Below are 13,605 nucleotides of genomic sequence, written 5' to 3'. Positions count from 1 at the left end.
CTGTGGCTTGTAACTCTAGGCAGATGTGTTGGCAGAGTATTTTGCAATTGAGGCTATGTTTAACTGAGAATGTTATGTGCAAGTAGGTTTTCCGGTGACTCATGCCGCGTAGTCACTGTAATCCGCTTGGGTACGCTTATACGACACATGACTGATGACATCAGTGCATGGACACGTGATTGCGACCAAGTGTCAGTATTCGCCAGCTACTGTATGTTGAAGTGGAAGGGATGAACAGAGAGTAGGGAGATGAGTCGTCATCGCGAGGTTATAAAAGTCGATGCAACGGTGGTGATAGGGATCAGATCATATGTATCAGTCAGATGTATCTAATGGAAGAAGTGGTCTTAGAGTGATGGTCAGAGCTAAGAGTTGTGTTTGAAGCAGTAATAATCGAGGAGGTCTACAAGTGGTGGTTGTATCCGAGCAGAGACGAGTACTACGCTGATAAAGGAACATCATCTTCTTGTGAGGATGGACTTCACAAGATGCTTCGATAATATTTTCCAATTTCTTATAATATATTGAGTGGACGTAATTACATTGGAGCTCCCTACACATGTACATGATATTTAGGCCAACTCCTTGTTATATAAGAAGATAACAGCAGGTGGCTCCCGACTTCAGCTCATAGGTTTTCCCAAGAATTTCAAGTTCAACAGCGGTGTATGCAGACATCAGGTAATTAAAGCATCAGACATATTATGCATTCATACCATGAAGAAGAATGTAATCAGCGGCGATATCACATCTCACTTCAAGTTCATGCCAATAGCTTTTTTTGTTTAGATTAAATTTTCTTTTTCATATTACTGCAAATCTCACTGGACATATTGTTTGTTAAATTAAAAGACGTCAATGCTTGTTCATTGTGACATAAATTATGGTCATAAACTCAAGTTTTATTTAAATTATAATAAGTGATTCCAGTTCGATGTACAATCCTCAATGTGGAAATGCAACAGTAATTTAATATTGTCCTGATCCATATCCCTGTATATTGCCAAATATGTGAGTTTATCACATCACGCCATGAGATAATTGATATAAGAGGTATGCTCTACCAAATTTTGTTGTTTTTATTTAAAAAGCAACTGGCGCTCAAACAAATGTTATGTATATTGTGTGAAGGAGATGAAGGTATAAGAGTAGTGGTTGGAGTAGCAACAGTATATGAAATAAACTTCATCATAAAGCCCATATTTTCATAAGTGTATACTTATAAGATCCTTTATCAAACACTCCACATTTACAATACAAATTTTTTGTCCTTATTTTAAGACAGTTTTATTCAAATTTGAGATATGCTTGTCCTCTTTTAGGACATCCTCAGTCAAAAATATACGATGCACTTTAAAACATAGCAAGGGTATTGAACAATTTGAATGTTGAGTGATTTTTCAAAATCACATGTGTCCATTTAAAATGCAAAGTTCTTGATCTCATGTCATTTTGTAGTCACATTCAAAATGTTCAGTGTCCTTACTATGTTTTAAGTGTCTTGAATTTTAATAATGTTGTCTTAAAATAAAGACAAATAATCTGTAATTTAAAGGTGGAGTGTTTGATAATGAATTTCACAAGTATAAAGAAACACACTTGTGCAACGCATGAGGGTAATTGTGAACTAAACTTTCAGTCAAGAGAAATCAATACAGTTTGAAGCAATTTTCCAGTTTAAATATACATCATAACATGATCATGAATGTACTGCTGGTGATAGTTATTGTACGGTTTACCACGTGCTGTATAATGGCTGAGACACATGAGAAGAATTATATTTAATGCTTCAGTGCTGGATTGCCTGTCTGCATGGTTTACTGTAGGTTGTCGATTAAATTTTAAATATTTACTTGAGATTTCTTGAGCATGTTGCACCAACTATTTATTTGAATATTGAAAACAGCTTTTTTGTAGAGGATGTATTTTTCTGACATGAACACTAATGGACCTTTTGACTGCTAAGTATTTCCAGATGAAAGAACAACCTTCTGGTAATTTATAACCTCAGTGGTGTACCTTGACTTAGCTCTGGGTCAGTTAAACCCATTGACCATCAATACACTATTATAAGCTATAAAATTCATTTTTGTTCTGTATTGATGTGCAATTATAAGAAATAAATAAATTGACAAATTATTAAAATAAAGACAATATTTTTCAATATAATATATCACGTAAATAATATTACATCAGTCTTGGGACTAGTTTCAGCCACCTGTGGCCACTTCAGCCAAATAAATTTAAACATTATGTGATAACTAAGACATATGTATACCGGGCAAAGACAGTGTTGCAGGAATAATTATGACATTAAAATACAGATGACAAAAATTATGGTTAAGATCTTCTTGTCACAACATGATGTCTTTACTCTGATTTAGGAACTCAGGCAAAGAATTAAATCTTGAATGTCTGATGTAAAACATGCACTGACTTTCTGGAGGAAGCATGCAAACCATGTAAACAAAGGAGTGGATAGGAAATAAGCACTGACTTGTTGTAGGAAGCAGTTTGTTTTTCCATAGATATTTATTTTATGCCTGTGTATGTGGTAAAGTTAGAGCTAACAACCCTTTCTTACAATTAACGCGATCTTGAGATGAGGGCCCTTGTCATGTCTATATCCTAATAACATCACCACAGCTACCAGTGACTAAGTGATTACACCACTTTAATTAAGTTCAAAGCTGAAGCACATAATTGAATTGTTACTTGATACACATAGATTTTTGCTTTCTTCATTTGGATTATTGTAACTTCAAATCAACACTACATCACATCCTTACATTAATACGTGCATGTATTGCAAATGCTTCCAATTTTTGGAGCGATAGTATCCTGGTATAAAACATGTTATTGAAATTAATAAATCTTGCATACATTTTCAGATACAAGGAACTTTTGGAGTCATCTTGTCCCAGTGAACCTAGAGTTCGTGATATAAGATTCAAATGCTCTGTCTGTGAGAAATCCTTTGCCACTCGGACTACATTGAAAAGACACCAAGTAGTCCACACTGGTGAGCGTCCTTATGCCTGTAAGCAATGCAGTAAAACCTATTCACAAATTTCGAATTTGAAGACACATATAGCGAAAGCTCACCCGTCGTCTGATAGCACAAAAACCGTTAATGAAGCAGGTTCGGACAAATTTTTGAAGTGTGTGTTGTGCGATAAAATTTTTGCGAGCAAATCTACTTTAAGACGGCATAAGATCGTTCACACAGGTGAACGCCCTCATACCTGTGAGCACTGTGGGAAGAAGTTCTCTCAAAGGTCCAATCTTAGGACTCACCTCTCTTCCCACGCTACCGAGCGACCTTTTGCCTGTACCCTGTGTGACAAAACCTTTTCTTGGGAACCATATTTGCGTAAACACATGCTGTCACATGGAACGGACAAGCCGTTTGATTGTCATGTCTGTGAGAAGAGCTTTCATACCGAGCCTCATCTTAGGAGACATTTGGATACACACTTCAAAGAGAAGACTCATCCCTGTCCGCATTGTGGTATCAAATTTATAGGAAGGTTTAGAATGAGACAGCACTTATTAACTCATTACGATATTAAGCCCTTTACGTGTAATGAGTGCGGCAGATGTTTTAGGCAAGCAGGAGAACTCCGTCAGCATTCACTTATCCACTTAGGTGTTCGACCGTACAGTTGCAATGAGTGCGGTCGAATGTTTCGCAAGCGGAGCAATTTAACTCAACATATGGTGCTTCATACTGGTGAGAGGAAACATTTTTGTCATGTCTGTGGAAAGTATTTCCCATACCGATCGAGTCTGACTGGTCACATGTTCACGCATACAGGAGAAAAACCACACCATTGTCCTATGTGTGAACGTAGATTTTCTCAGAGAGGTGATCTTAAAAGGCATATTAGGAGGCATGAATCTGAAGAGGCGAGAAACAGTTCTTTAGACGATCAGAATTTTATATCTTCACCAACTTAAGTTTTAAGTTCCAGTCTAAGCATGGATTGTGAAATGACATGAACACTTGTTCATCGAGGTGTAAGCCATACGCAGGGCAACTCCTTCAGACAAGTGGGTTGTACAACTCCATTGTCATCTTGTCTTTTCTGTGAAGGAAAGCTCCATTCTTTGTGGCTTTGAAAATAGTTATATTTCATATGGAAATGGCTCAAGCATATAACTGAAGTGGCTCTTATTTCTCTACATTGTGGTTGTTCTCTTCCGTGCTATTTTGGATTGAGTTGGTTTGAAATAGAATCAATTGTGGGAAATATCTTATTGATTTAATTAGGGTATGTTTGCTTGATTAAAACCAAGGACTATTCTTATTTGTATGCCTAATTCTGGTGGTGCTATTTGAGAATACACATAATCTCTGGGCCGATGACATAACATACACTGTAGCAGCAAGCCAGAGGAATGTATAGAAATCATTGAGAGCTGCACACTGAGTGCGTTCAATCTGTGGATTAATGATGATGGAGCCTTTCAGAATAGCTGGTTGTTGTCCCATGGAAACCAGTTAATGCGACTAGGAATTTTGAATTGGCAGCTTCATGTGTGTCTGTGTTTTCCATTCCTGAGACATTGAAATTATCTTTGTCAATGGTGGAGCAGAATTTTAGTCCTCTGATGCTAAGATCACATGTGGTTTTGGTAGGAGAGAGGTTGAAGGAACTTTCCTTGTGTTTTAGAAGCATCTCATTTGAACACACGGGTCTGGTGGAGCAACTGAGAAAGAAAATGGTAACCCATATAAGACTAGTAGATTGCACAGCCAAGAAATGATCCACATCATACTGGATGGTTATTTTGTATGTGGGGTCCGCTCAATCATACTCGGGGAAGTAATCGGGTGATGGATCCATAAATCCAACAGCTCAGATTGCAGTTTGTCTACAGTAATGCCCCATGATGTGGTATGTCATCACTTGTTGGAATTTTTTTATGTTAGTTTTTTAAGATGTCATCTGTATGAAAGTATTCTGTGATGGACTACACCAGGTTCTTTAGCATGAGAATAAAAATCTGAAGGTCATCAAATGAACTTATGAGATTAATATCAGGTTGCACAAACTAGCGAGTTATCTTTGCTTATTTACGTTAATTGAAGAATAGTTGTATTTAGATCAACTTTCTGACCATTAGGTTATTTAAAAGTATGCTTGGGCTCACCACTTACACATCTATTTGGATCAATTGCTTTTAGGAATTTTATCAAATTTAAAGTTGCATCCATAAATTAGCCTATCCATTATCTTTAATTGCTTCTGCCATTTATTGGCATGTTTGAAATTCATTCCTGTGTATCAGGTTTTGTGTATAGCTCAACTTTTCATAAAATTTCTGATATGTTAGACAAATAGTGTGTGCCAGTATGTTAGCCATATGTTCCATGTGACATGCACCCACAAGGTCTTTGCTGCTGCTTTGTGTTATTCTGCGATATGAGGTTTGTAAAATTCTTCATTTCTTGATATATATTTTCATGCTTGTACCGTCCTGCTTTCATACTGTTGAACGTGGCTTGTATAGAGAAGACACTGTTTTGTATCATCAAAAATGAAATACTGAAACATTTATTAGAAAGTAATATTTATGGGAGGGATGAATCTATAATAGTCAACCTGCAGGAAAAATATTTTTGAGCTTGTGTAGATAGCTTGTACTACTGTCATACTCATATATGGGTATTTGGTTCGCTATTATATCTATTATCACAATAACTTTATATTTGTGAATAATTTCTGCTGTATTTCATAATGATGATAATGGTAAACTATTAAATTATCCATATTAGAATGAAATCGTCACAATGTTATTTCTAATTTAAGTTTCCCAATTTAAAGGCAATTGTCACCTCTTCAAGAATGCATTGTGGTCCTTTTATGTCAACACCAATGGCATTGAATTTGTTCCGTATGTCTACACGGCCCCTCACCACTGACATATGCCCATGGCAAATACATGAAATGATCATGCCAGTTGATTGTACATAACAGCATGTCAATGTCAGTAATGCAAGGATGTGACAGTCTGATAAAATGGGTCATCTTTTGTGGGCATGCAGTGAATGAAGTTGCCTAATTCATTTGTGTATCAGTGTGGACTGTTCAATGCATGCATGAGGAAATGAGAACAGTGGGTGCAAGATGATCCTTCCCCAGAGGGACATGAGATGACACACTTGTCACTGAATATTGGTTCCAGAACCAACAGGAATTGCTGCAGTCTGTGAAGATAGGTCCATCCCAATTAATTTTTGAATGAATTTTGGGAAGGGAAATGTATGTGGCTTGTCTTTATAATATTGGCAAGTATGCTGTAACAATGCCACAAAATGTATCCAGACAATATAATGTACACCTGAGGTAGCTTATATACACACCCTCCCTCGAAATAAATGAACTTGCCCTCTGCATGCAATGCACATGTGCAGCGACAACAACAAGAACACAGTTTTGAGTGTGACATGAAGTACAGCTGTAATGATTTCAAAGCAAGATCAGAGGAGCTGGGTGAAAGTTGAATATGCTAGAGGTTAAAACACAATGCAGTGTTACAAATGATTGCAAGAGGCTTGTGGTGAAAGTGCTTTGCCTTATCGTTCTGTAGTATAGTGGGTCAAATCCTTCAAAGACAGGCAACAAAATGTGACAGATGTGCTGCAGGCTGGTCACCCTGCAGTAGGTTATGACTATGTGCATAATGTGAATGTATTAGTTAGTGCTGGTGGATTCAAATACCACATTTCGTGAATTGGCCAACAATACAGGGCTGGCGCCTTTAAATCTGCTGCAAATCCTGAAGAAGCAGCTCGAAATGCAGAAAATCACGTCCACATGGATTCGATATGATTTGACTGAACATAAAAAATGGCTGTGATATGTTCAGCTTGTATGGACTTGGAATGCTATGAACGCTAATGTGAGGTCTTCTTACGGTGGATAATGACTGTTGACAAGACCTGGGCCAGGACGTATGAAACACAGCTAAAACGCCAATCAACCGCAGCGTCATAACGGGTTACCGTATAAAGTAACGGTTCGGTCAACTGCAACAAATATGAAGGCCATGCTGATCACTGCCTAAAAATGTGATGGTGTTATCAAAAAGCATACTGTTCTCCAAGGACATACCATAAATATGGAGTAATACTGTGCATTTTTGCAAACAATAGTGGTATCAGATCTAAGAAGAAAACAACACCTCTCCTGAATAACCCACCCATCATTGTGTATGACAATGCAAGGCCGCATGTTGCAGGAGCTGTAGCTGAGTTGTTCATCCTCTGGTGCTGGAAAGTTCTTTGACACTTATCCCTAAAATGAACACCACTTCGAGGGGTTTGTTTTCGCACAATGGATGATATTCTACAGGCCACCCAACAACTCCATCTGCAACCTCCAGAGATCAGGCACTCTCAATGGCTTCCGTATCACTAGGAACAAGTGCTACACAAAAGTGGTGATTACTTTGAAGGCCTGTAAAATACCTAACATTGTAGGTATGCCATGCATCTAAATAAAAAATATTTGTCACTATTAAAAATCAACTCATGTATGTAATGACATCTAGAGGCACATACCAAGAAAGAATCCACTGCTATCAGTGTCGCACAAAGCTGCACATTTTCATTCTGCTTAAGAACATTGACATCAGACTATAACAGTCTGGAAATGTGTTATCTAAGCAGTCCTTATGAGATGCACAGACATCCATAGTGTATGGAGTCTGTTGTTTAAGTGGTTGATGATTATTTTTCTTACCACAACATAGGTCTGCTCATTAGGTGACTGAAAATGAACCATAATTTATATCTGGACATTCTTGATAACTGTTTATTAACGTGATGCTGACTATGCTTTGGACATTCCTGTCTTATGAAATGACATATCCTGTCTTAATGACAATATCTTTGTCCATGAGGTGCTGTGTACCACCTGGTCAGGCCCACAAAGTCAATCAGTCAATCAACCAAGAATCATTGATCTGCATTTATGGTTTTGCCTATGTGGCAGATTCCCTATCAATTGTTTACCTAGTCTTTTCATAAATGATTTCAAAGTAGTCAACCAATTGTCTACCTATCAGAATTCTGGAGATCATTTGGGGCCATGACTGTAATGCAGGAATCAGATTGTCTTTACCCTGTTGGAATTGCAGGATGTGCTGATAGGTGACTGCATTCACCACTGACTGGTGGAGTCACTTTCTCATTGAATCCAGGCCAGTGGTGATGCTACCCAGTATTAGGTACGTTCTTGAGGGGTTGACTATTTTTTTCTCTATTGTGCTATTAATACTATTTACAAATAATTATTTTCCAAAATTAATTAATTAATATAAATAAATTAATAAAATTGCACCTTCTGTTGGTTGACTACATCTGCTACAAGCCACTATGTATAACAGAACAAATGCTAGTTGGTTGGTGCTAGGAAACTGTTCGCTCTGTCGAGAGGTCATTATAACAATGAAACAGATATTTATGTAATTGCCAAATTCTTCAACACATCACGGCTACTCCATCAACAGTGTAACTGTTAAGAAGGAAGCCATATTTTTTAGTGTTGACTTAGTTAATGTAACTTTAAGGTTTGTCAGTCTGTTGAGAACACTAATTATAACACTATAACACACCTGTGTTAGTGTTATGATAAAAAAATCTACAGCCTGTTTCCAGTCATTTGACGGGGTCAGGAATGGAATACTTTTTTTGCTAGTGGCTTAACGTCGCATCGACACAGATAGGTCTTATGGTGATGGTGGGATAGGAAAGGGCTAGGTGTTGGAAGGTAGCTGCTGTAGCCTTAATTAAGGTACAGCCCCAGCATTTGCATGGTGTGAAAATGGGAAACCACAGGAAAACATCTTCAGGGCTGCTGACAGATTTGAACCCACTATTTCCCATATGCAAGAACACAGCTGCACGTTCTAACCATATGGTCAACTCGCCTGGTAGAAATGGAATGAATGAAGCCCAATCTAGTGGTGAGGATAGGAATTGTGCTGGTTGCCAAAGCCTGTCACACACTGTGGCATTGATTAATGACTGACAGATGAAATGAAATTATATTGGAGAGTGTCACTGGAATGAAAGATAACAGGGAAAATCAGAGTACCCAGAGAAAAACCTTTCCCACATCCTCTTTGTCCAGCACAAATCTCACGTGGAGTGACGAGGATTTGAACCACAGAACCCAGCAACAATTTTAAGATTATGTTAAGTGTAACTGTTGTTCCTCTGTTGTAACAAGGAGAGGATGTTTCACTGAAATAAGTATATTGTAAATCCGGGAATTCTTGTTGTGTGAAGGACAGAAAATCTAGATTAAAGAGAAGGTTATGATGATCAAACTGGGGTGCTATACAGGAAAACGCTTTCATATTTAATGCACTAGGGTGGGGCAGAACGCCCTTAGGACTTGTGCCTTAGAGCGAGTACAGATCAGATTCACAAAATGGATCAGTAAAAAGTGTTTGGGTATCAAGCTATCATCGACAGATTATGATTTGTTTTGTACAAATGTGTATTCAGTCACTTAGGACTAGGCGCAGGTATGTCAACGCACGTTTCATACACAAATGTGTCGGTAATTTCCTTGACTGTCCCAATTTACTCCAGTTGCTACCAATTCATGTTCCCTCCCTCAATACCCGACAGGCTGTCACCTTTCTTTTACCCAGGTGCAGAATGGAATGGCACAGGAGCTCTTGGTTTATGCAGGCCCTAAGATCCCTGAACGAAATTAGCAGGGTAGTGGATATATTTCACTCGTCAGCTAGTGAAATTCGCAGACATCTTATGGATGCTTCATAGACAGAGTGTTCCTTGTATCTCGTTCTGCCCATTTAGTAACTGAAAGTTATACTTCCTTCGGTCATTTCAAATGTATAAACATTTTTCTGTTTTCATGTAATTCTTTTTCTTATGTGTTTTGTAAATATGTATATATTATACATTGCTTAGTTATAATTAGTGGTAGTAGTAAGTTCTGTTAATATTGTTATTATTTGAACGTATTATATCATCTGTAATTGGAGAATCAATAACTCTGTTGATGATAAATAATCAAATCAAATCGAATTGTTTGTGTTACGGGGGTACCCGTGGAATGCAGAGGTGAAAGAAGGTGCAGGCCGGAATGGGTCTAAGTACAAGCCAAGAAATGAATTAAAATTTTAACAAAGGTTGTATTTTTGAAAATGGCAAAACTTAACAATTTTCACATAGAATTTGAAAATTTAACAAGAAGTCAACAAAATCAACAATCAGGTGCATGACTAGGAAAGCCAAGATTCAGAACAATTCTGGGCCTTACGCCCCTCGTTTTACAATTTCCTTGAGCTCATAGCTCAAAACACATATTTACAAAGGCACATTTTTGTCCAAGGGGCAGAAAACCCCTTCATTCAAGGAGCCTTTGCTCCACGAACCATATCAGGCCTCCTAGAGGCACTTTTACCACATATAAAAGATCTGACCCGCTCTCAATTTTCTGAGCCTGTCATAGGCCACAACAGACTTTACCATTAACTGCCCATAAGGCACACTTACAAAGAAACAGGGGTATATTGTACCCAACCTACTGGGCCTTAAAAGAAAAATAACAGGTTAAGTTAATGGCCAAAATGCAAAATGAATGGAGACGTGAACTTGCACTCCTACATGAAACGTCTCATAACCTAAGAGGTACTAGGCCGATGAAACGGGCTATTCCCAAGCTATGGAGGTGTCTCGTATAATGAATGAAGTTAACACATTAGGGAAGAGTAAAAAAAGTTACCAAAATATAGTTAACTCAAGACAAAATGAAAGGGAGCTCGAGAGGGTAAAGCACTCTCTATCCCCGAATTACAGTTACAGATTTAATTTTTACATAAGCCGGCAGAATTTACATTTTGGAAAGATAGGTTACATTTGTAAAAGGTTTCGGACCTTCCCAGAGGGTTAAACTGCTGAGCTAGCAAGGAATAAAGATGTTAAATGGCCATTACCTTATTGAAGAGCTGCTGCCTGATGAAAGAGGTGCTACCCATCTCCTGCTACACGTCCACACACTAAGCTAGATGTTGATGAAATGGCCAGGAGACGTGAAAATCAGCAGTTTTTATACCCTCGGGGAAAGTTCGAGACCTTTCATGAATAAAACAGCCACACCCCCTTAATTTTATTGGACCATACAAAATATACACTCAAAATCGAAGAAGAAACCTGTGATTGGCTGAAAATTAATTACAGAAATTCTGGTTGGTTAAATTCGAAACTGGCGGAAAGAAAGCTAAATATTGCCAACCGAAACAATGAATGAACGAAATTTAGTAAATGCAAAACTTATGAACACAAAACTTCTTCAACAAAGTTCTCTCACTTGGCACCAGGGTGCATGATCATAGATTTTTGTGGAGACATCTATGAGACAATGTCCAAACTTCTTGATAAATTGTGAACAAAAACACGTCGAAATTAACACAGTGACATCTTCAGAGCAAAAGTTTAAGTAGATCCAGTTTTTATAGTTCAGAGTTTCTCCTGTAGAGGAGGATTCATTGGCGCAAGATTTAAACTGCGGCGTAGGGATGTACCAGCCGGTACAGTCCTCCCCCCCCCAATGTCCTTCCACGGGGTGACACAGAAGAAGTTTTTAACAAAACTTACTCATCAATTGAAGAAAATTTCTGCTTCCTTGCAAATAGATTTGTGGGAGAATATGGATGAAACATTAAGAATTTCCAAGGTTGGTAGAAGAATTTTGCCAAAAAGAAAAATTTCAAAGTCTTTTTTAATGGATAACTGGTTAAACTCCAGATTTAGAGTGTCTTTGTTGCCGTAGAATGCCAACTACATAATGATAATCATGACGGCAAGACCAGCCGCCGCTGCCGATATGCAGTCGAGGTCCCCCGGACCCCTCAAGTACCCTGAGATACCTCTCTCCCGCTACTATGAGAGGGGTAGTCATGGTGAAGAACGCCGCAGATGCGAAGTTTATTTACAGTCCCCAGATAAGCTGGCGGTTGGTGCGCCGCACATTAACCTTTGCCGGGAGATGGACTCCGGCGCACTGTACACAGGAAGACATCACGGAAGTGGAGTGGGCCCTTCCCCACTTCGGCTGCTGTACTGCGATGAACGGCTGCGGGGCACTGAAACAGTCAGATCTCGGCGGCAGAATTTGTTGGTGACTTTTATTTTAGGGTATGATCTTTGTTGGAGAGGCAGAGGGGCCAGCGGCGTGAAATATTTTTTTTGTTTGCCACCGGTATGGTTTAGCAGGAGACGGGAGCTTGGTAATGGCCGCACGGGAAAGGACAGCAGAATAACCGGAGGGAAAGATCTTACAATTTTATGCATAATCACAGTGAAATTAAACCAAGGGCAGAAGGCCTTGAAATAAAACAAAAATATAACCCACTAAGCTCTTACAAAGATGTTAATGACTAAGTTAACCAGGATATTACACAGGTTTTACCTGCGATAGGTGAACTCTAAATATCCTCTCTGTGGCTGGATTGCTCACCAACAACGTAACCAGAGTAAGGAAATGTAAAATGATGCACGGCCCATGAAATCTGGGGGCAAGCTTGCCCGTGGGAACAAAGTTCTTCATCATGACAAGATCTCCTACCTTTAAATTGGTGGGCCTCCGTCCACGATCATATCTTCCCCTAACCTTTTCATGAGAAATTTTAAGATTGGCCTTAGCCTTCTTCCATAGATCTCTAATATTATCGGGATCTGTTGTCTCAGGTAGAATATCACTGAGACCAAAGGTTAGAGAGCGGCGTGTTGGGTACAAACTTAGCCAGAGATGGTTGAGGATAATAAGCTGATGTTGTTACATGTGAGATGGATAGATCAAAACAGAATTTACGGAAGAGATTGGAGGTAAAGGCTTTACCATTATAAGAAACAATATATTGACACGGACCAAAAGAAGCAAAGATGGAATTTAAACAAGTAATTGTGGACCGAGCGGTAGCCAGCTTAGTCGGAAATAGCCAGGAAAATCTTGTGAAACCATCTACACACACAAGGATGAATTTATTGGCATTCCCCTTTGATTGGGGGAAGGGTCCTACGTAGTCGATATAGAGACGTTCCATGGGGCGCGACGCTTGATGAGAAGACAATAGACTTAGCTTAGTGGACATGGTAGGTTTACTAAGCAAACATGATTTACAGGCTTTTACCAATTCACGAATTTCACCGTCCATACCTTTCCAAATGAACCTCTCTCGGATCTTTTCTCGGGTTTTGAAGATGCCTAAATGCCCCCTATTGGGGTCTCATGGTAATACTTGAAGGTCATAGGTAAAAGAAAAACTGGAACCACAACTTTCATCTTCTATCATGCCTCGACGGGCAACATAAAACCCCATTCCTCAACACATAAGGGACAACATGTTCCCCAGAAGAAAGGGTTTCCATTATAGGGGCCAGCGTCGGATCTTCACGTTGATATTTTTCAATATCCCTAAACAACATGGGAACATCAGTTAGAATGGCATTTACACCAGGAGGTATGGACTCGGGAAGAGAAGACCAGTCTTCCTGTTCAGAGGCCTCTACATCGTTTGAATACATACGGCTTAGTCCGTCCGCCACATTTTCAGACC

General features: G+C 38.9%; 2 protein-coding genes across 2 annotated transcripts in view; one reads left to right on the top strand and one right to left on the bottom strand.

Moving 5' to 3' along the window:
* LOC136885385 (gastrula zinc finger protein XlCGF57.1) overlaps nucleotides 1-6,206 on the top strand; it is a 49,079-nt gene extending 42,873 nt beyond the window's left edge. The window contains exon 5 of the mRNA XM_068230239.1: nucleotides 2,892-6,206. Coding sequence (XP_068086340.1) covers nucleotides 2,892-3,960 — 1,069 coding nt within the window. The 3' untranslated portion in view covers nucleotides 3,961-6,206. The remainder of the gene's footprint in view (nucleotides 1-2,891) is intronic.
* Nucleotides 1-13,605, bottom strand: part of LOC136885771 (gastrula zinc finger protein XlCGF57.1-like) — a 712,640-nt gene that overhangs the window by 138,791 nt on the left and 560,244 nt on the right. The window lies entirely within an intron of this gene.

Source organism: Anabrus simplex, chromosome 14 (assembly GCF_040414725.1).
Source record: "Anabrus simplex isolate iqAnaSimp1 chromosome 14, ASM4041472v1, whole genome shotgun sequence".
NCBI lineage: Eukaryota > Metazoa > Arthropoda > Insecta > Orthoptera > Tettigoniidae > Anabrus > Anabrus simplex.
The sequence above is the reverse complement of the archived record's forward strand: the minus strand, read 5'-3'. Positions and strand labels throughout refer to the sequence as shown.